A 24,237-nucleotide genomic window follows, 5' to 3' on the forward strand; every position below is an offset into this window, starting at 1 on the left:
ATTTGGGATTTCAGGTTTTTGAAAGAAGTCTCTTATACTCATCAAGGCTGCATTTATTTGATCAAAATACAGTAAAAACAGCGATATTATGAAATATTATTACAATTTAAAGAACTATACTGTTTTCTAATTTAAAGTATTTTCAAATTAAATGTATTCCTTTGATGGAAAAGCAGAATTTTCAGAAACAATAACTTCAATCTTCAGTGTCACAATTATTATCAATTATTATTGGTGTTCAATTACTTTATATTTTTGTGGAAACCATGACACGTTTAACCATTATTCTTAGATAAATAGAATGTTTACAAAAACAGCATTTATTTAAAATAGAAATCTTTTGTAACATTGTAAATGTTAAATTCAATGCACCCTTTCTGAATAAAACTATTAATTTCTCTTCTTTTTTAAAATCTTACTTACCCTCAAACTTTTGAGTGGTAATGTATCACGGTTTCCACAAAAATATTAAGCAGCTCGTCTGTTTTCAACATTGATAATGATAAGAAATCAGCATATTATAGAATGATTTCTGAAGGATCATGTGACACTGAAGACTGCAGTAATGATGCTGAAAGTTCAGGTTTTCCATCAAAGGAATAAAGTGCATTTGAAAAGACATTAAAATAGAAAATTGTTATTTTAAATTCTAATGATATTTCACAATCTTACCATTTTACTGTATTTTTGTTCAAATAAACACAGCCTTTGTGAGCATGAGAGACTTCCTTCAAAAATAAATATATTTTTTTTAATTATTCCAAACTTTTGACTGGTAGTGCAAGTTAACTAATATGAAGCTAATAAAACACACAGCAGTTCAGTCTTGCTTCGGAGTAAAGCAGGACGGTTGGAGGGAGCTGTGTTAGCTGGAAGCATTGCAGTTTGGAGGGAGTGCAGAGCAGAAGACTGCAAACCTCACGACTGCCCAGGGGACGCCGGCCCAGTTGAGACTGAGAGACACCTGGGCCCCGGCTCTGAATCTGAGACTGGGGGTAAAAGATATCAAACGGACTGGGTTTTCCTTTAGGATGTTGCCAAGCTGCCTAAGGAGGAGAATCACAACAGAATAGACAAAATACTCACTGACAAACACACACATACACTCTCTTTTAGCGATTCAGACGTAACGCTTCAGCAAGAGCACCTGAGCCTTAATTTTAACCTTGGAGTCACTGGGGGAAGTTTTGAAAAGAATGTGTGCATTTCAAATTCAAACATTTCCCAGGGGTTCGTAGACTGTTGTTTCTGGGAACAATATGGGACAAGTTTTCTCATCCAGAGAGAGAGACAGACACACAGGGTTGATTAAGTGACTGGCTTACTGACAGTAAGTGTTTAGAAAGATAGATACTCACTCTGTACTTCTCTTCCACTCTACTGTTGTTCTTACAGTCTGGATGCCATACTGTAGAACCTTTGGGAGATAGAAATCAAGACAAAATATGAGGGTGGGGTATATCAGAATTATATTACCACATGATTGTCCCCATATTACAAATGGAACATTCCAACACAGTTTCCTAATTTGTAAACACATTGTACTGTGACCTCATTTATCAAGCTCAACCCTGTTAACAAAGTCATCAAAAGAACAAACAAATATTTTTCCTTAATTTATGGGGAATAACACTATTTTATTTTACGTTTTTTTGCTAAAACATCAAAATAAGTATTTAGACAGAATTATGGCAACAGGTGCAGAAAATACAAAACCCTTGAACAATGAACAGAAAATAAACATAGCTCGACTTTCAACCCTGTTACCAAAGTTATCATAAGAAAAACTATCAAATAAATATTTTTCCTTAACTTATGGGGGAAATAAGGATATAAATAACTATTTTATTTTATGTAGCTAAAATAACAAAATCAGTTGTATTTAGACATATCCCAAAATATGGGAACAGGTTTGCGAAAAAAAAGAAAACATGAACAATGAAAATAAAATAAAAACAACTTAGTTTGACTTTCAACCCTGTTACCAGTTAACATAAGAAAAATGTTCCTTAATATATGGGAAATTTAAATATGTAACTACTATCTTATTTTATTTATTTTTTACTAAAGTAGCAAAATCAGCTGTATCTACCCTCATATAATATTTAGTTCCAAGAGTTTCAAGGGTAATTTTGAATTTTTCATGGAAAGTTCCAGCAATGCTTCAATCCTCTGTAGTAAATGTAGCATTAAAGTTTTGCGCTCACCCTGTAGGTACATCTCCTCCCCCTCCGTGAACATTTGATTGCACCTGCTGCATCGTGCACAGCTTGGATGGTAGTGCTTATCTCCTGCCTGTGAGGGGCAAAGGTCAACATTCAGAGGTCAACAGAATTCACGAGAAAAGAAAAACATTCTAGGGAGACACGGCACTGGGCAAAACAGACTGGAATAGATATTCCTTAACATCTGTGGCAAAGCGAAACAGTCTGTGGGGTGTGCTGTCGTTTCATTGCACTTCACTTATTTTAAAAGAAGGCGTGTGTGTTCTCAATGAATGAAGCTCTGTTAAGATCTACAGAGTCACTGTTTGCACAGCACACTATCCCATATTACCTTACCCTGACACACAAAAATACCCTCCTGACCTCTGGATACTTCCAGGTCAAGAGAACAATACCAGCATAAAGACATTCACAATTTCAGACATACACATGCTGGCTTGACATACACATTAATGTATAAATAAAGATTTTATTTGCTAGGTTATGTTGCATACAGGATGTCACCCTGCTCAACATTTCAGATGCACGTGCGCTAACCACCGCAACACGGTCCGTCAGCCACAGCTATGAGCTGGAATGCTGATATCGGAGAGCTGGGCGGTTCACTAGGGAGCTGGCAGGGCTGAGAAACACTGCAGTCTGTCAGTCTTTTCACTTCTGGAAGGTCATTCTCAACCATAAGCAGAAACATTGAAAAATGATCACTGGGCATGATCACATGGAGCCCCTCTTAGGCTAAGGGTTTCAGATAGTCGCAGATATACACTACTGTTAAAAATGTTGGGGTCTGTAAGATTTTTTTTTATTCAAAGAAATTAAAGGGTTAGTTCACCCAAAATTGAAAATTCTGTCATTAATTACTCAAGACTTTACTAAGACTTTCATTCATCTTCAGAAAACAAATGAAGATCTTTTTACTGAAATCTGAGAGCTTTCTGTCCCTCTATTGACAGTCTACGCAACTACCACTTTCAAACTCCAGAAAGGTAAAGACATCATTATAGTAATCCATGTGACTCCAGTGGTTTAACCTCAATTTTATGAAGTGACACAAGTGCTTTGTTTGCAAAAAAAAATTACAAAATATTAATCTCCAAGATTCGTTCACATAACAATGTCTGCTCATCAACACAACATGCATGCGTCATGGTGCTCCGTGAACGTGTTTTGAAGATTAATATTTTGTAAATAAAGGGGACATGGATTACTTTAATCATGTCTTTACTACCTTTCAGGGGCTTGAAAGTGGTAGTTGCGTAGACTGTCAATAGAGGGAAAACTCTCAGATTTCAATAAAAATATCTTCATTTGTGTTCCAAAGATAAACGAAAGTTTTACTTTCTTGGAACGAGATGAGGGCGAGTAATTAATGACAGAATTTTCATTTAATACTTTTATTAAGCAAGGATGCATTAAATTGATCACAAGTGCAGTAAAGACATTTATGATATTACAAAATGTATTTTTTAATAAACTCTGTTCTTTAGAATGTTCTATTCCTCAAAAAAACTTGAATGAAAAAGTTTCACAGTTTTCACACACATATTAAGCAGCACATCTATTTTCAACATTGATAATAATAATAAATGTTTCCTGTGCAGCAAAAGCATATTAAAATGATTTCTGAAAGATGATGTGACTATAATGATTGCAGAAACGTTTTTAGTCACGGGAATAAATAACATTTAAAATTAAATTACATTTTAATATTATTTCACATAATTTCTGTTTTTACTGTATTTTTGATCAAATAAATGCAGCCTTAGTGAGCAAAGGAGACATCTTTCAAAAACATTAAAAAAAAATCTTACCAGCCCCAAACTTTTGAATGGTAGTGTATACAGTTTACCAGTCATAGCTCAAGGTACAGTACATTCCACATAAGATTGTGTATGTGTGTGAGATCATCACTCTAGGTCATGTAGCGCACAGCTGTAAGTCATCTGCAGTACTGTTTCATCATTCTGCTGCTTTCAGTTAGCTCAGGGAATGCTGATGAGCCCTGCAGTTCTGATATCTCTCTCTCTCTCTCTCTCTCTCTCTCTCTCTCTCTCTCTTCTTCAAAAACCTCCTTAAAATACTCTTTTTTTGAGGCAACACATTTTGACATTTTCTTTTTGATTTCTTTATCTGTTATTTTTCTCTCCTTTTTTATTGTTTTCACTTCTTAAAAGCATAGTTTAAATTAATATACAATATATATTATTTACTGAACCTCTTGTTATCCAAAACCTTTCTTTCTTCTGTGGAACACACACACACACACAAAAAAAATGTTTTAAGAATATTCTGAACTCTCTTTTCCATATAATGAAAGTGAATGAGCAGTGGAGCTGTTAAAATGAAGAAGAAAAAAACTAGAAAAAAAGAAACAAGTGGCATCATAATCATAAAAGTGGTCCATATTTGTCCAGGTCTTGTCAATATGACGGCTTTGCATGACAAACAGACTGAAATATATCTACAAAAGTCATACAGACCACAAAATAAATGGCAATTGATGCCTCTTTTGTCAAATAAAGTTATTTATTGGCTTCAGACAAATTGGAATATATCGTTGGACTACTTGTATAACATTTATATGGTGCATTTTGGAGCTAAACAAAGTGTTGTGAGACCATCCCCCTCACCAAAATATCTCCCTCTGTTTAATAGAAAAAAGAACAATCAAAAAGGTTTGGAAATTGTTAATTCCCACTCAAAAGATTTGCTCTTTTACTCAATGAAATTCATATCATACGTTAACAGAAGCTATACTGCACCAAAAAACCTAAAGCTTTGTTTATCTTGCTTTTCATACAGACACACAATTCAATTGTTTTGTTGTTCCTCAATCAGCTGGAGCTCTGCACGATGAAGAGGGAGTCGCCCATTTGGCTCCTCTGAGGGGAAACATCCCATGGTCCTCGGCTGTCTTGAACTATGAGGCAATGCAGCTGAAACGCATGATTTCACACAGATGTGACCCCCTGGCTCCCGGGTCTCCTTGCCATGGCAACAAGGCCATGCAACAGTTTTCCAGTCAACAAACCAGAGTGACAACATGTTCTACCTCTCTGAGTAGCGCTCTGTCCAAGAGAGACGACTGCCAGTCATTTCCTATTGCATCACAAGAAGCAAACACAGAAAACATAGAGCATCGAACTCTGGGGCCAAGAACAGTCCACGCCTCTACTTCAGCCCAGATGGAGGGGTGTGGACAGAAGACAGAGCCAGAGAGAGGGAGGGACACAGGGATAAAGAGAAAACACCAAGGGGAATAACGACTGGGGGACGCAAAGGAGAAATAAAAGAGAGAAAGTGCTTGGATATATAACTATTATTTTGGATGCTGGTCCCATACATAGGATGTTGATGTTAATAGGTTCACTGTAAAAAAAAAAAAAGAATAAAAAAAAGATTGCTGTGATTATTTATCACAACTTAAAATTCAACATTAAAGTATGAAACAATGTGTTGTTTCAACTTAAAAAAGTATGTGTTCATGCTTGACTTAAAATATTACGTTTAGTTAACTTTAGTTTAGTTTCAAGTTATCTCAACAAATTTTAAGTTGTTATGACAAAAACATTATTTTTTTACAGTGTTGCGTTTAAGAAAGATTTCATTAATAGTACTAATAAATACACACCAGGTTTATATATTCATCATCAATACTAATTGTCATGTACAGGTATCTCATACATTTTAACTAATTTAAATTGCTCGTTTCAGCCATATTTTAATTGGTTTTCACAATTAACAGATTTATGCTGATTTTAAGCTATTTGAATAAATGCATTTTAAAAACAGTGCTCAACAACTTTTGAAAAACGCGTCTCTAGATCTTGCGCTTTTTCACCTACAGTGAGGAAAATAAGTATTTGAACACCCTGCTATTTTGCAAGTTCTCCCACTTGGAAATCATGGAGGGGTCTGAAATTGTCATTGTAGGTGCATGTCCACTGTGAGAGACATAATCTAAAAAAAAAAATCCAGAAAACACAATATATGATTTTTTAACTATTTATTTGTATGATACAGCTGCAAATAAGTATTTGAACACCTGTCTATCAGCTTTAAAATGTCCACCTCCACTCCATTTATTATCCTAAATTAGATGCACCTGTCTGAGGTCGTTAGCTGCATAAAGACACCTGTCCACCCCATACAATCAGTAAGAATCCAACTACTAACATGGCCAAGACCAAAGAGCTGTCCAAAGACACTAGAGACAAAATTGTACACCTCCACAAGGCTGGAAAGGGCTACGGGGAAATTGCCAAGCAGCTTGGTGAAAAAAGGTCCACTGTTGGAGCAATCATTAGAAAATGGAAGAAGCTAAACATGACTGTCAATCTCCCTCGGACTGGGGCTCCATGCAAGACCTCACCTCGTGGGGTCTCAATGATCCTAAGAAAGGTGAGAAATCAGCCCAGAACTACACGGGAGGAGCTGGTCAATGACCTGAAAAGAGCTGGGACCACCGTTTACAAGGTTACTGTTGGTAATACACTAAGACGTCATGGTTTGAAATCATGGATGGCACGGAAGGTTCCCCTGCTTAAACCAGCACATGTCAAGGCCCGTCTTAAGTTTGCCAATGACCATTTGGATGATCCAGAGGAGTCATGGGAGAAAGTCATGTGGTCAGATGAGACCAAAATAGAACTTTTTGGTCATAATTCCACTAAACGTGTTTGGAGGAAGAAGAATGATGAGTACCATCCCAAGAACACCATCCCTACTGTGAAGCATGGGGGTGGTAGCATCATGCTTTGGGGGTGTTTTTCTGCACATGGGACAGGGCGACTGCACTGTATTAAGGAGAGGATGACCGGGGCCATGTATTGCGAGATTTTGGGGAACAACCTCCTTCCCTCAGTTAGAACATTGAAGATGGGTCGAGGCTGGGTCTTCCAACATGACAATGACCCGAAGCACACAGCCAGGATAACCAAGGAGTGGCTCTGTAAGAAGCATATCAAGGTTCTGGCGTGGCCTAGCCAGTCTCCAGACCTAAACCCAATAGAGAATCTTTGGAGGGAGCTCAAACTCCGTGTTTCTCAGCGACAGCCCAGAAACCTGACTGATCTAGAGAAGATCTGTGTGGAGGAGTGGGCCAAAATCCCTCCTGCAGTGTGTGCAAACCTGGTGAAAAACTACAGGAAACGTTTGACCTCAGTAATTGCAAACAAAGGCTACTGTACCAAATATTAACATTGATTTTCTCAGGTGTTCAAATACTTATTTGCAGCTGTATCATACAAATAAATAGTTAAAAAATCATACATTGTGATTTCTGGATTTTTTTTTTTAGATTATGTCTCTCACAGTGGACATGCACCTACGACGACAATTTCAGACCCCTCCATGATTTCTAAGTGGGAGAACTTGCAAAATAGCAGGGTGTTCAAATACTTATTTTCCTCACTGTACCTGCATCTCACGTTTTTAACAGTAAAAACGCATTCTGTTTGAAGTTTCCTAAGGTTTGCTGGTTGTTTTCCAAGTCTGGCTAAAATGGTGCTCATATGGTACAACTGTCTCCTAGTCTGGTTAAGCTGGTGTTCAGCTTATTTAACTAGTCAGCCAGCTGGTCTTCTAGCATGGACATTTTTGCTGTTCTTTTCAGTAAGGGTGCTATCATGTATAATGTGTGTGTGTGTATGAATGCCAGTAAGAGTCATTTTCATCTGTATTCAGTAACATAGCCCAGTATTGTGTTGCCAGACTCACAGTATGTATTGTTGTGTATGTTCTCCCTCAGCTGAACTAAAACACTTCACTCTACAAACCTGCCCAATGAGGAAAGAGTCAGACAAGTGAATCTGACAAGGTGCAGTTTGCTGAGATATTGGCCACTATTACAGCAAAGAGAAAAACTAAACTCTCCAAAAAAGACCCAACAGTCACAAAGTGCAAAAAAAAAAAAAACATCCAAAAGAAAAAGAAAAACACAAATGAGATGTATTAACGTTTATTAACTCCAAACAATTATTTTTTTTAGACAGCATTGAGATGAATGGAGACCAAATGAAGACTTTACTTGAGTTTCTCAGATAATTCCCTATACCTTTTCAATTTCATGTCTCTAAAGGTTCAGAAAAGATCATAAATTGTGCTCATTTAATGCTTATGCTTCAGTACATCTCTCAAATGTTTGGGATAAAGTAAGATTTTGAAGTGTTTTTTTAAAGAAGTGTCTTATACTCACCAAAAATGCATTTGTGTGATCAAAAATACAGGAAGAACAGTACTATTATAAAATATTATTACAATTTAAAATAACTACTTTCTATTCATATATATTGTAAAATGTAATCTATTCCTGTGATGTCAAAGCTGAATTTTCAGCATCATTACTCCAGTCTTCAGTGTCACATGATCCTTCAGAAATCGTTCTAATATGCTGATTTGGCGCTCAATTTTTTTTTATTATTATTATTATCAACGTCTTTACTGTCACTTTTGATGAATTTAATGCATCATTGCTGTATAAAAGTATAAATTACTTTCTAAAAGAAATGACCCAAACTTTTGAACAGTAACACAAGCCTGCACTCAAAAGTCAGTCAGAACTCTTCACATAAGGTTTTTCTGTAAAGAATTATGTGAGCAATGCCATCCATATTAATTTTATAGCTATGTAGTCCTACTCTGTCATCTATTTTTATTTCTCATTTAGAAAAAATCTCTGAGAAAAAGTCACCTAAATTAAGCACAACTGAGAACTCCAACCTCTGAGCAATTTCCCTCAGGACGTCTGGTACACTTTGGATATGTGTGTGTGTGTGTGGTGAGATAATGCAGGGCCAGCTGGTGCGGCAGACTTTTCATTTCTGGATAGTCTCATTAGACACTTATTGGTGAGGTTTAATGAGAGTGAAACTTCACTGCAGTTAAACAACTTATCCACGGTTGACATATAGAAGCTGACAGCCCAGAGTAATCTAATAGCATTTGTGAGTGTCTGTTCCCAACACAAATGTTTAATAGTACAGAAAACAAACTGCTGACTGCAAAGTCTCGATTCTAGCCATAACCAAAGCTAAAATAACAGCGTTCCACAGCAATGTTTATAAGCGCTATTCGTCCCTCATTAAATCTGAATGGCCTCCTTGGCACAAACGCGATGCCATCTGCAGACCAGCGGCATCTGTTGCTTTTAACATTACGCTGAGATTCTACACATATCTGCCTGGATTTTTATAGATGGTGAGCTGGTTTTGATCTCCTAAGGTCACACATGCATAAGATTCCAGTGCACTTCCTTTCCACCATCTGCGGCTGCACAGATCCCCATAAATACAACTAGTCTACTTAAGTGTGTAAGTGCAAACAGACTGTGTGTGATAGAGCACAGATGAGAACCGGTAACTAATAGACTGTTGACAGGTCAGTATAATCAGGATGACAAAGCTTGACCGTGATCACAGCAAAGAAAAAGGATCTGAAGTATATATACACTCTGCTGATAAACACCATTAACATGCTTATATTACATGTAGCTCCTTAAACTGAGCAGAACACACATCATGACATAATTGTAAACATGTTTGTCAAGTGCTTAAAAAAATTTGAAAATATCTAATCGTCTCTACTGAAAGAGTTTAGGAAGTTTACCTCTGGCAGGCTGCTCGTGTGGCACCCCAGCCCTGCGACCTTGCGGTTAAAATCACTTTTGTCACTTACAAGAGTATTCCTATATTCCCCTTCAGTGCCTTACGTTTCCCCTTTGACTTTTCTGGAGAATTTTCCTAAATTCCCCCCCAGCCCACCCCTCTCTATCTCACTCCAATCCCACCCTATCAGAGGGGCCCGGCCTCAAAGGGGCCGTCCCGGGTACAATAGCAGGGCGGGGTCTTGGAATCCACCCAACAGCGCTGCTTTGCTCTATTCCCTGTGGGTTTGTGTCAGTTCTAAAATGTTTGATGAATGGTGCAATGATGTAAGTTCAGCTGTGTTCGTGATTGTTGAGATGTGTGTGTATGGACATGGGTCAGACTAGCGACTCCACTCTTAGGGGATCCAGATGTTTAGTGGGAACGGATGTGTAAGATTCTGAAACACTGACACATACTGACATAACTATAAAACACTGAACAGAAGAAGAAGAAAAATCCACAAGAGGTCATCGTTAATATCCGTAAGGCAAGAAATAGTGATCTCATTAATATCTCAAATGTTTCTTTTACACAGCAAAATGATTAAATTGAGAGCGAATTGAGTCGTCTGATCTAAACTATCCACATTCATTTTAGTTCTGTACTCTAACAAACATACTAAGCAGCACAACTGTTTTGAACATTGATGATAATAAATGTTTACTGAGCACCAAATCAGCATATTATAATATTTTCTGAAGGATCATGTGACACTAAAGCCTGAAGTAATGATGCTGAAATGTCAGCTTTCCATCAAAGGAATACATTTCATTTTAAAATATATTCATATAGACAACAATTATTTTAAATATTTCACAATATTACTGTTTTTACTGTATTTTTGATCAAATAAATGCAGCTCTGGTGAGTATAAGAGTGAGAAAAAAACTGACTGAATGATTTAATATTTAAATCATAAATGAGAGAACTACATCTAATGTTCTACTGGCTCTAAACAGTCAACAAATCATTCAAAAATGTATAGGTACATTTTTTAATAATATACAAAAATATATAATTTTTTAATAATTTAAAAATGATATTTTTAAAGATTTATAATCCAAATTTCTATTGCTTTATACAAAATACATTATTATGAAACTGGACGTCGTGTATGATGCCTTATCATTTATAATTCTGAGTCAATATACGCATACTCGAAACTCACCTCCAGAACTTTCCCTGTGATAAACTGATGACAGGCCTCACACTGCACGCCAAAATGGATCTGGTAGTCTTTCTCGCAGTACGGAGAACCATCCCTTAAAAGAGAGGGTGGGGCAGGAAGAGAGAGAAGAGAGATTTATGCTTTTACTGTATTCTATTTCACCTCAATGAAACCAGGATAAAAATTGAATGCTATTAGAAAAGAGGACAGATCAGAGAGGGGGAATTATAGAGGCACGAGATGGCGAAAGATAAAAAATAATGAACGCATAGCTCACTTGCTGATGTACTCCCCGCTCAGCACTTTCCCACAGGACTTGCACTTGAAGCAGCCGAGGTGCCACTGTCTGTCCAAGGCCAGAAGAGCCTGGCCGTTCTTTATATCCCTGCCACATCCTGCACAGTCTGCAAGAGAACACACACAGATCCACCTGATCACACACACGTACTGAATAGCAGCCTGAAAATGACATTTATAGACCCAATGGCATCTAGATGAGAAAGCTAGATGCTTTTTTTTTTTTTTAAACAGTCAAAAGGATTTAATGTATTTATCAGTAATTAACTCGCAATTGCTAGTCACAAGCAGCATTAGATATTTGATGTACTTTACATAGCGTTCTTTTAGTATAATTTATATAGTACTAAAATTCGACATGAAAAAAAAAATGTCGCGATAGTCTTTTCTTTCCTATTGTGATGTAATATATCTGAGTAAAATAGCTTCTCAAACTAAAAATGTAGGATGGGACTTTATTGTTATTATGGGACTTTTATTTTGTCCATCGAGAATTGATTGGATTGTTGGATTATTGTGGTTTGCAGAAGAGAAGAGAAGAGAAGAGAAGAGAAGAGAAGAGAAGAGAAGAGAAGAGAAGAGAAGAGAAGAGAAGAGAAGAGAAGAGAAGAGAAGAGAAGAGAAGAGAAGAGAAGAGAAGAGAAGTTGTCGCTTGGAAGAGGGAGGGGAAGTTATTTTGATTAAAGATTACAAGGGCAAATTAATTGTGCAAGGCTAAATCATTTAAAATGAACACTGCAATATTCCATTAAAATAAGAATGCTCAATTTTGATTTGATGGTGACTAAAGTATTTATTATTATTTTGAATTAGGTTTTATTTTTATATTTTTCAGTTTTCATTTTACTATTTATTTCATTTTTGCTTTAGTTTACATTTTAGTAATTTGTTATGTGCATTTTGTGATTTTTATTAGTTTTTAACTTTTTAAATGATTCTCAAAAAAACCCACTCAAAAAAATGTTTATGCTTAAAAAAAAAAAGATTTACACATTTCAATTAATAGTAAAATTCCATTAAATTGAATTGAATAATCCTCATGTAAAAATATGTAAGGATTATTCAATTACTTAATTAAAATATGTAAGGATTATTCAATTCAATTTGATGTAATTTTAATATTAACTGAAATGCGTAAATCGTGAAAAAAAAAGAAAAGAAAAAAAAGAAGAAAAAAAGTAAAACATTTTTTAAAGTGTAGCTTTATTTTAGCTTTTATTTCATTTTACTACTTTTCACAATTCAACAACTTACCCTTACTGTATTGATTACAGTTACTTGCTAAGGTAACATTTCTAATTTTCATTGTTTTTCTTTAAGTTTAAGTTTTTCATCTAATATTCATATTCTATTTCAGCATAAATTAAATTATCAAAATCGATTTTTATAGTTTTAGTTAATGACAACAATGATACACAGTAGAGAAGCAGGAATATTTAGATGCAAATGCAATGCAATGGCATGCATATTTTTTTTAATACTTTTTGGGGCCCACAAACAATTCTCTCCACTAGATGTCAGTGTTAAACAAAAAACTCTCCCTTAGTTTGAGGCCTGTTGATTTACAACCTCCAGCACTGACTATTCAAGCTTTTAGAAGTGATTTCAAGCAAAGAATATCCATAAAATTCATGCAGTGATTAATAGTGAATCATCATTTATTGCATGCCATGACTCATTGAATAAGGTACAACAAGGATATTCCCATCCTCCTTCCACATGTGAGGGAATTTAGTTAATACATGTGTAACTTGTGTAAAAGGTTGAGGGATAAAAATAGCTCAGGGATGTCATCTTCTATTTATGTTCCTTGGCTGAAATCCCAAAAGGTTTTTTAAAAAAGCAGGGGCGGATGTGGAGGGGTGGGGAGCTCCCAGACGTTGCTGATGTTGCTCCAGGCACAATGGCAACCATTGACAGTGAGGAGAGTATATAATGCACTGCATCTAGTGCTCTAATGCATCATTTAAGCCTTCTCGGCCTCTACTTGCACTGTGTATGCTACAGAGAGAGTGTGTGTGTGCAAGAATATGTGTGAAGAGAAAGTTTCAAAGAGACCTGTGTTCAATCCACCTGTCATGAGGTTTATCAAACTCTCAGTGCAGGTTTTTAGAAGTGTCACGTGGTAAAAGCTTTGTGGGGTTTGCCAAATCAGCACTACTGCTGCTCGAACAAACAGCGCCTTCCAAAAAACAAAACACTTATCCTGGATAAAGACTTTCATCAGCCTTAAATCATTTCCTGGGGCTCGTGAATGACAAATAATCAGCCGAGCATGACACAAAGAGATATTCAGCAGTGTTCTTATGTGTGTGTACAGATGCTTGTACATACAGGGGTGGAACAGAAAGATAACTGAGAAAGAGTGAAAGATAGTCAGAAAGAGGAAGTGCATTGACACATGGGAAGATCATGTGAAATGCATGATTATGACTATTATCTGATTAATATTTTAAAACACCAGATTTATGCATCATGCATGCTTACAGTTGTTCTTCAAAAACATTAATAATTTAACATAAAATCTCAAAATGAATATTAGTTTTTCACACTGTACATTGTTGTGATGTCTACATTCACTTGTAGCATGTAAAACAATAAATTTAACTTTTTAGTGTTTTGCCTTTAATTTATTTAGACAAAGTACTATATAATTTTATACTATATTATTTAGGTTATCTGCTATTTCAATATTGTTACACCCATATATTTGTATATACATAATATATATATAATATGTATATATGGTCAGTAAGAGTTTTTAACGTTTTTGAAAGTCTCTTATGCTTTACCAAGGCTGCATTTATTTGATCAAAAATACAATAATATCAGCAATATTGTAAAATAATACAACAAATAAAACTAACTAAAATAACTGTAATTTTCTGAAAATATTCCCATGACGGCAAAGCTGAATTTTCAGCACATGATCCAGATTTTTCTAATATGCTGATTTACATTTGTTATTATCAATGTTGAAAATAGTTGTGCTGCTTAATATTTATGTGGATACATTTTTTAAAAACATAAAGATTGACATAAATCTTAAAACATGTCTTTATGTCACTTAGAATAGAAGTATTACATCTGAAACTTTTGAAAGGCACCCAGCGAAGCAAAAAAAGTCTACAAAATGTTTTCTCAATCAACCCAATCCCATGATGCAATGCTTACAATTACATCAATTTGCTCCTCTGCAACACAGCAGCTATTCATTGCTAAATTGCTTCTGTAATTGTCCATCACCTGATTGTTATGGTTACATAACAATGATTCCCTGCATTATGACAATTTGAATCTAATGACTACTACAGACATTTACTATAATAAGGAAACCCCGAGCCTCAGGAAATCGGCACATTCTGTCAAATCTGTCAGCATCCATCAGTCTAGAATGTGTCAGGATGCGGAAGGTCAGAGAATGCGAGTGAGAGAGAATGGGTCAACCAGCAGGCACAGCAGCGCTCTGAGCTTTTCATTGGCTCTGAGCCTCCCTCATTCTCTGTGCTTGTCTGCTTGACTCCGGGGGCCCCGGAGCTTAAATTACACCAAGAGGACCCCTAATCTACCGGAAGAGGATGAAGAACTTCCTCTAAGTGAGATAAAATAGCAAGAGAAATCAAAGAGAGAAACATATATAAGGAGATCAGCTTTTCCCTGGTTGACAGCACAGGAATGGGTCACCTGTCAACTCAAGTAACCCTAGACGAGTCTGAAAAGAAGAAGGGAATCTTACTGAAATGCTATTTCAGAATAAATATTTGCCTGTGTAAAAGCCATCATAGTGCTAGGGCGCTGTGGATGGTTGCCAGGGCATTCCTATGTGGTTGATAATGTAGAGCACATATATTTGTGGTGGCTATTAGGGTGTTGCTATGTGGTTTCCAGTGGTTTCCAATTATTTTGAGTGGATTACAGACCTTATGTAGCTCCGCCCCTTTTCAACACTGTGCTCAATGTGTTCTTTCTTCCTGTTTGTATTTTCACAGAATGAAGCTAAGATCTTATGGATTAATGAATGATACAGCTCTCCCGGAATACTGACATTTATGTCATCCGATTCAAACATTACAATGCCCAAGATAACTTTCGTTAACTCTACAATAAGTAAGTAAACCCTTCTTTACTAGCTAATTACTCTTCAACAGCGATGACATAGAAATATAGCAAAGCTACCGCAAAAACGGTGCATAAGGTCTATAGAACGTTTCTACTAAGTTGCCAGGTTGTTTATGCTTGTTGCCAAGCCGTTGCAATGCAGTTTTTTAATGTATTCTTCTTTTTTTTTGCCATTTGAAGCATCAAATATTAAAATTGTAATGTTAAAATTGTAGAATAACTATGTATCCTACTTTTATTTCCAATGGATTCATTGGAAAATACATCATGTTTCGATAAACTCAGCATGAAATGGAAATGTACCCAATCTGATAAATTACCCTATCATTTTTATACTAGAACTGATTGTGAAAAATTCATCCATGCATGTTTCATTTAAAAAAAATTGTTTTGACACCATTGTTTTAATCAAAATGTCATAACTAAAAGACAGACTTCTCTCATTTCATCAGCTTAAACCCCGGCCCTTTCTTACCATGGACTGCAAGTTCACCTTTAGATCTGCCTCCATCCAATCAACAACCGATAGATTGAACCAAGACCCCGCCCTACATTTATTTTTCTTTGTAATAGTCCATTTCACAATACGAAAGAAAATTCTGCCACTAGTTCTGTTACTTTGAGAATTTTGGGTTACACTTTATTTTACAGTGTCCTTGTTACATATGTTACATGTACTTACCATAGTAATAACAGTAAATTATGCATAATTACATGCAACTAACCTAATTCTACCCTAACCCTATAGTAAGAACATGTTGTTAATTAATATTACTCAGTGCTTAAATGTATAATTACACTATAACAATGACACCTTAAAATAAAGTGTAACCAAATTTTGACTTCAGTTTTTCCAAAATGCTTCACAGCATGGTTCCTGGTTTTCTAAATAGTAGATTTAGATGCAGAAAAAAACCAAGGCATTTAGCTTCTGGTGGGATGGAGAGACAGTGAGCTTCCAAATAGCTATGACCTTGAATCCTGAGGGGTATAAGACCTGTCGACACATGCATACACTACACAATCTAACACATCTATAAATGGGGGATGATTGTGGCAAGCTGAAATCTGAGTAGGACACTAAATCATAACCATTAAGCACAAACACACGTGTGTGGGAGAGCAAACTCACTGCTAGATGTGCTGATGTCTTTGGGAGTTGGAGACACTGGCTGGACGCAGTGCTGGCAGAGACAGTCTTTTCCATTAAACGTGACTCGATCACCAGCGGGAAACGGCCGTCTGGCAATAGAAGATAGATGAGAAGATGACATTTAGGTATACACTACCATTCAAAAGTTTTTTTTTTAAAAGAAATTAATTTTATTCAGCAACGAATCATTCAATTGATCAAAAGTAACAGTAAACTATGGAAGCTTGTTTCCGCCACAGAATAAAACATTTTAAAAGATAATTGCGACTTTTTATCTCACAATTGCGACTTTATATCACGTAATTCTGACTTTATATCTCGCAATTCTGAGAATTGCGTGATATAAAGTTGCAATTGTGTTATAAAGTCAGACATGTGAGATAAACTCACAATTGCACGTTATTAAGTCAGAACTGCGAGATATAAACTCACAATTGCGTGTTATAAAGTCAGAATTGCGAGATATAAACTCACAATTGCAAGATAAAAACTGACAATTGCGAGAAATAAACTCGCAATTCAGAATTTTTTTCTCGCAATTGTGAGTTTATATCTCGCAATTCTGACATCTTTTCTCAGAATTGTTTATTTCTCACAATTCTGACTTTGTAACACGCAATTGCGACTTTTTATCATGCAATTCTGACTTTATATCTCCCAATTACGTGTTATAAAGTCAGAATTGCGAGATATAAACATGCAATTCTGAGAAAAAAGTCAGAATTACGAGTTTATTTCTCGCAATTGGGAGTTTCTATCTAACAATTCTGACTTTATAACACACAATTGCGACTTTATATCACGCAATTCTGACTTAAAGGGATAGTTCACCCAAAAATGAAAATGCTGTCCTCATTTACTCTCCCTCATGTTGTTCCAAACCTGTATGACTTTCCTTCTTCTGCTGAACACAAAAGAAGATATTTTAAAGAAGGTTGGTAATTAAACAGTTGCTGGTCCCCATTGATTTCCATAGTATTTTTTTTTCCTACTATGGAAGTCAATGGGGTCCATCAGTCGTTTGGTTACCGACTTTCTTCAAAATATCTTCTTTTGTGTTCAGCAGAAGAAGGAAAGTCATACAGGCTTGGAACAACATGAGGGTGAGTAAATGAGGACAGTATTTTCATTTTTGGGTGAACTATCCCTTTAACTCTCAATTGCGACTTTATATCACGCAATTCTGACTTAACTCTCAATTTTATTTTTTATTCTGTGGCGGAAACAAGCTTCTATAGTAAACACATTTGTAATGTAACAAACTTTTTTGTGTGATGGTAAAGTCATTACCATCACACACAAATATAAATGATACATCTTTTAGCATAGGACCTGAAACAAGCCTGCTTTCAGGTAACTCTTACTTGCAAACAGTGCAAACAAAACATGTGGGGTGGTAGGTCTTCCCGAGAGCAGTGACCACCTCTCCTTCAACAAAGTCTCCACAGCCATTACAGCGAGTGCCATGAAGCCTCTGGTAGTCCAGTGTGCATAGATACTCCCCGTTCTTCATGAAGAAACCACCTTGAGCCAGGTCACAACCGCACACTGAATGTAAATACAAAAACAGAGAAATCGGAAATTAGAATATATCGTTTAAAGGGTCATAAAACCCAACAAACACATTTTTTGAGATGTTAACAGATGTACAGGTCATCAATGAATGAAACAATAGCACTCATTATGTTTATTATTAAGGGAAAAGTGGTTCTTTTTCTGAGTTATTTCATTCTTCCGGACGGTTTAAAAAGCAAAAAGCGTGTTAGCGCAGACCAAACGGTGTGCGACATCAAAATATCGCCAGAGCGATTAGAAAGCACTGTATGTTTTCGAATCGTGGTACTGGTCATACACCAATCTGTCTGAGATTGGCTGCGTCCAAAATCACATACTTTCTTGAGTCAAACACTGTTGAAACAGACATTCAAAATAAATGACACTTAGTTTGGCTCTCATTGAGTGTTGAAACACAACCCAGTAGTTGTGTTACACTAGTGCGTCTCTTTTGCACAGAGATTTAGACATCTTGGCTTCCAGCAAACACAAGGTCAGGGGGCTTATGCTTATCTTGGCCAGTGTGTCGTATAAAGAGAGAGTTTGGTTCGCTGAAGATTTCCTGAGCTTTCAAGATGATTTCAAGACTCTGGCACAAGTTCAGACACTTTATATAGGTCTGCATGAATAGGTGTGTTAGGTCTGTGTCATCTTGGCAAGCGTCACGCATGCCAGATCTGTCTGAAAGCTCCTTGGCAGGCGGGACTGATATTTAACAGCTTGTTTAGCGTCACACGATACCCCCTTCTCAACAAGCCCCCTTTTCTCTCACTTCCTCTCCGTCCTTCTTTCTCTCTCTATCTGTTTTTCTCTGTCTATCCTCCAACATTCCGACCTGTAAAACTATAAGGGCCACAATTTTTCACCATTTAATGCAGTGTACATATGGAAATTATGGGCAAAAGGAGAAGAAACATCATATGATGCAGACCACATTCACACACCACTGCTTAATGTGTTTGGCACAAGTGTGCTAAAATATTTATTTAAAGTACCCCTTGATATTATTTAATAATTTAACACCACATTCGCCCGTTCACAGTTCTCTGATGTCAGTTAATGATCACATGACTTGCAGGTAAAAAAAAAATAAAATTTAATAAGTGATTTATTTTGATATTTTTATGATTTAATTAATTATTATCTTTTCATTAAAGCACATGAGAGCAACCTTCTGACTCATTATACCTCCCAGTTTCATGAACTCATGAATGCGTGACCTTTAGAACTAGAAATATCATCTGCAGGAATTAAAAACAATTGAACACATAATAGTACATATGTATACATCTCTAGACAAATACAGCACGACTGATAACATAGCTCAGTAGATTCATTCCCGTCTTTGCCAAATGAATAAACTGACTTAAAATTGTCATTTTGTTTAAACATTTTTTCGAAAATGTTATTTATACTCCCATCTCCACATTTGTTATAGAACATATCTTTTGCTTCACTGAATCTGTCTTCTGGTTTGGGAAGATTAGGTCCATTCAGACAGGCAAATGGGAAAAGCAGGTGGCTGTGGCGACAGTAGTGATTAGCAGTAGAGAGAGAGAGCCAGTGCCCAAACTGTGTCTGGCATTTGGGTAACCTTCACTGACAGGGTACAGAATGCCAGAATGCCAGTTTAGAAAATGTCACACCCATTAATGTTGATCAACGCACATCTTGTAACTACAGACCACAGGGACACAACAACTGCCATTCTCTCCACTACTATCCTGGGCCGTCTGCAATCATATATTTTCAAGTTGTGTTGTCCTATCCCATCTAACAGGGGACGTCCTCAAAACTTTAGCTAAGGTTCTAGCAAAGTTCTGAACAAACGTTTTCTCAAAAGTTAGCATAAAAACATTTTCTGAAACGTTTCAGTTTTTTTAAATGGTACTATTTGCTTAAGACTGTTCAGAGAACATTCAAAAGTAACGTTTGCATGTTTGCAAAAAAAAAAAAAAAAAAAAAAAAAAACGTTTTTAAAACTTAAAAGAACTGTATGTTTTGAATGTTCAGAGAAGATTCAGAAATAACGTTTTTATAACTTAATGAGAACGTTAGCAAAACGTTCTTCATTTTTTTTTCGTTAGCTGGGATCTTAAGACCACACCAAAACTAGAACTGTAAAATTCTAGAAAAAAGCTGATTATTTTGGTCATGCTTTGCTAAACGTGCTGTGTGAAAGAGCACAACGAAGAAGATTAACATTAAAATACTTTATTAATGGAAGACACACCTAACCAAACTCAGTGTTAGCATTAATGACAACCGACAGCATAAGACTAAAGAGCAAAGTATACTACACTTTTTACGCGTACGCGAGGGTCAGCGTAGAGTACACGCGTACTGCACGCTCACCGCCGGATTTTTGTAAACGAGCGTACTTTGTATGCGCAGGTCGCGCATGCGCATTTAATTTTTTTGGAGTAATTAATTTGCAGTTTTAATTAGTAATTAGCAGTAATAAGTAATTAGTTTAGTAATTAGTGACTTTTTTCAGTTCAGATTCTACTTCATGTCAGTCCAGATAATTCGACAAAAAGAGCCTCAGAAACAAAGCCAAGTTGCAATGTGTAAAGACTGCAGAAGCGCAGAAAGCCCCGGGTTTCCCATACAGTATATGCAGACATCAAACAAGCTTTCACAGACTTAATCTATATTTTAATGAGTTTCGCAGCATGCTGCTTTCTCCCTGCACTTTAGTGGATAGCGGCCTTTCAGCATGGGTTTCCTTTACACTTTGTTTGAGACTTCTTCTAGTTTTTCAGAGAGACGTCTCTGCCTGAAATATAGCAGCAGTGGGATGTATAGTGAAATACAGTCATCACTTTCTCTGTTGAGTCTTTTCTCATCTTTTTTACTATGATGTAGTTTTATACTTCATTTTTATGCACTTAATCCCTCTGTGAGATCAGCCAGTGGAGCAGATAAAATGATTCCCAAACAAGAACCCTGGCAGCACTGAAAGGCCACTTGGCCTTTGGCAACCGTGCCCTGGGCGCGTCGATTCACAAGGTAGTCAAAGAAAAACTGCATAAACAGAACAGACCGGAACGCATGCAAGCTACAGTGACAATGGAGGTGAGATTGTGCGAAGAGGTTAGAAAGTACCCTCATTTGTACAACTTGTACAAGATATTTGCATGGGTTGTAACTCGTGGCGAGCGATTGCTCAAAAGTGTGCATGTGTCGAACGCCTGTGTAAGTCAAAAGAAGGCTGTGCGTTGGATTGTGAAAAAACGAAGTATACTTTATGCCTAAAACACAGATTTATACTGGGAGAAAACAAAGAGAACTAACAGCCAACAGCTGAAACCAATGACTAATCAAATTAGTAACCATGGTGACAAATGAATGAACTAACTCAGGCAGAGAGACGTGAAAACAAAGACAAAACAAAGTCCAAGCACAATGGAACTGTAACAATTTTGACTAGATTATAATAGATTGTTTTTTTTTTTTCATAGTTGCAGCATTGTCTAAAGATGGAATAACACAACTTTGTTAAGAAAATATTTAATTGAAAAAGTAAAAGGGCACTAGGGCACCTGAGTAGCTGGCTCACAGCACAACCTACTGGTCAAAACTAGTACCAGTGAAATGGCTTGTACTGTATATCTGCTTCATCAAGACTGTCCTCACCGCAGCCTGTAGTGCAATGACATATTGGATTAAATCCAATACACTTGGGACGTGTGATTCCCCCCCAAACCAGTTGAGTGCAAACTCCGCCCTGCAGCTGATTCAAAACATTTCATTATTGATGTCAATCACAGTCCTGATTGCCAACACAATGCAACAACTAATACTATCCCCTAAACTTAACCTACACCCTAACCTTAACCTGATTTTGAGAAGAAAAAAAAAAAAAAATCGCCTGTTAGTGTTCACAACGTATTGGATTTAATCCAGCTAGTACATCTTGGCTACATTTGCTGGGAGTAATTACAGGGGCTGGAGTGACTGGGAATTCAACTGTGTGTGTGAGGGTGTGCAAGTGATGAACAATGACGCAAGTGTAATGACGCTTTTGAATTTCTGTCAGATCCTTCTTCATCACAAATCCGTCTTACTACCTCCGTATGAATGGAAACCGAAAAAACAATAACTATTCATTAACTAATGAAACGATTTCAGAGGACCAGGGACATTTGATTCAGTTCAAATGTGACTTTTTTTCAGTTCAGATTCTACTTCATGTCAGTCCGGATAATTCGACAACAAGAGCCAAGTTGCAATGTGTCCAGACTGCAGAAGCGCAGAAAGCCCCGGGTTTCCCATACAGTATATGCAGACATCAAACAAGCTTTCACAGACTTCATCTATATTTTAATGAGTTTCCCAGCATGCTGCTTTCTCCCTGCACTTTAATGGATAGCGGCCTTTCAGCATGGGTTTCCTCTACACTTTGTTTGAGACTTCTTCTAGTTTCTCCTGTACAGAGAGAGATGTCTCTCTCTGAAATATAGCAGCAGTGGGATGTATAGGGAAACACAGTCATCACTTTCTCTGTTGAGTCTTTTCTCATCTTTTTTACTATGATGTTTTATATTTTTACGCACTTAATCCCTCTGTCTGAGATCAGCCAGTGGAGCAGATAAAATGATTCCCAAACAAGAACCCTGGCAGCATGAAAGGCCACTTGGCATGAGTCTGAATGTGAAACTTCCAACATTGTTATGAAAAAGAAAGGTTATCATATTGTACACCAGGCCTGTCCAGCCTCATTACCAGAATACTGAATATGAGGGAGAGAGTAAAAGAATATTTCAGACAAAAACTGCATTCATTAAACAAGTAACAATGCATGATTTGTGAGTATCTTTTCAATGAATAGGTTGATCCGGTTCACAAAACAGTCTGAAATATTTATTTATAAATTGGACATATCCAGTCCAGATTTTTTTTAAATAAAATGTGCAGTATTTATTATAAATGATTTATTTGTGCACATCATTATTATTATATTTTTTTAATTCCCCTGCCTCCTGCAGCAACATCTCTTCTCTTCTCTGATGATGTGATTACTGGTGCAAGAGCAGGACAACCTGTCACTCACATGAGGTTACACCAATAGCAGACCACAATGATCCAATTATCTAATCAATTCCCAATTCTCAACTCCCGCCCTACATTTTATCCACATTGATTTTATCCACACTATGATATACAGTATATGCCACAATAAACAGCCCTTCTGTTTCATACTGACTTTAATAATCTGTTTGCAGAGGTTAATTATCACTGAATAAAAATAGGTTTACTCTATAGATAATACTATTGGCTTATGAAGATCATACTGACCAGTTTTATTATGTTTTTTCAGTTTTTTGAAGCTCCATTCCACATTCTGTGTAATTGCATGGAGAAACAAACAGTACTTTTTTTTTCTTTTTTTTTTCACAGAATAAAGTCATATGGGTTTGGAGTAAATGATGACAGTGTTCATTTTTGATGAACTATCCCTTTAACAAACTCCACTGAGCTATATGGAGATCATAAACATCGATAGGTTGCAGTCATTTATTCACTTATATTGCTGAGCCGTCCTAATTGGAGACATGGCGTGACTTTCTGTATTGACAGAGTGAGCGGATCCTAATGGCAGGACATCATTCATGCCTCTTGTGTTGAGCCGTGTATGTACATTGAGCAAAGCTGCAAAATAAAATGCAGAGATCGTTAAAATGACCGCTGAGTCTACATAACACTAATGTATGATTCGCCTGGGACTAGAATTCGGAGTCTGACCTCAGCAGGGAATGCAGGTGGTACTGTATGCTGAAATAATTTAAACCCTTAAACACATGTTTCAGATCAATTTCCCATGAGGTACTGTAAGGGTGACTCATATAGTTTGCATGGCAGTGCACAGCAAATTTAATAAAGTGCACCGGACAGTATGAAAAATTCATGACAGCTAGAAAAATGTCAACTTTTTATAAAATTGGGGGGTTTAGCCTCCCCTCTGATGATCTCAAGACCACCCTGCGATGATCCTTTTTACAATGCCAATAAAGCAACTTGAATCTTGAAATATCTCTGCAATGTTAATGTAACAACATTTCAGACATTTGA

The 24,237-nt window shown here is 36.6% G+C and overlaps 1 protein-coding gene across 2 annotated transcripts in view; it reads right to left on the minus strand.

Annotated features, from left to right (window-relative positions):
- Positions 1-24,237, minus strand: part of ablim1b (actin binding LIM protein 1b) — a 68,996-nt gene that overhangs the window by 19,515 nt on the left and 25,244 nt on the right. The window contains exons 3-9 of one of the 2 annotated variants that reach the window (XM_084134664.1): positions 17,973-18,156; positions 16,588-16,697; positions 11,317-11,443; positions 11,040-11,133; positions 2,208-2,295; positions 1,359-1,417; positions 918-1,046 (exon numbers count right to left, since the gene is read on the minus strand). In XM_084134664.1, coding sequence (XP_083990790.1) covers positions 918-1,046; positions 1,359-1,417; positions 2,208-2,295; positions 11,040-11,133; positions 11,317-11,443; positions 16,588-16,697; positions 17,973-18,156 — 791 coding nt within the window. The remainder of the gene's footprint in view (positions 1-917; positions 1,047-1,358; positions 1,418-2,207; positions 2,296-11,039; positions 11,134-11,316; positions 11,444-16,587; positions 16,698-17,972; positions 18,157-24,237) is intronic. The other variant, XR_014608912.1, reaches the window with a different exon arrangement.

The sequence above is a fragment of the Abramis brama genome (assembly GCF_963993115.1).
Source record: "Abramis brama genome assembly, chromosome: 14".
Taxonomy (NCBI): Eukaryota; Metazoa; Chordata; class Actinopteri; order Cypriniformes; family Leuciscidae; genus Abramis; species Abramis brama.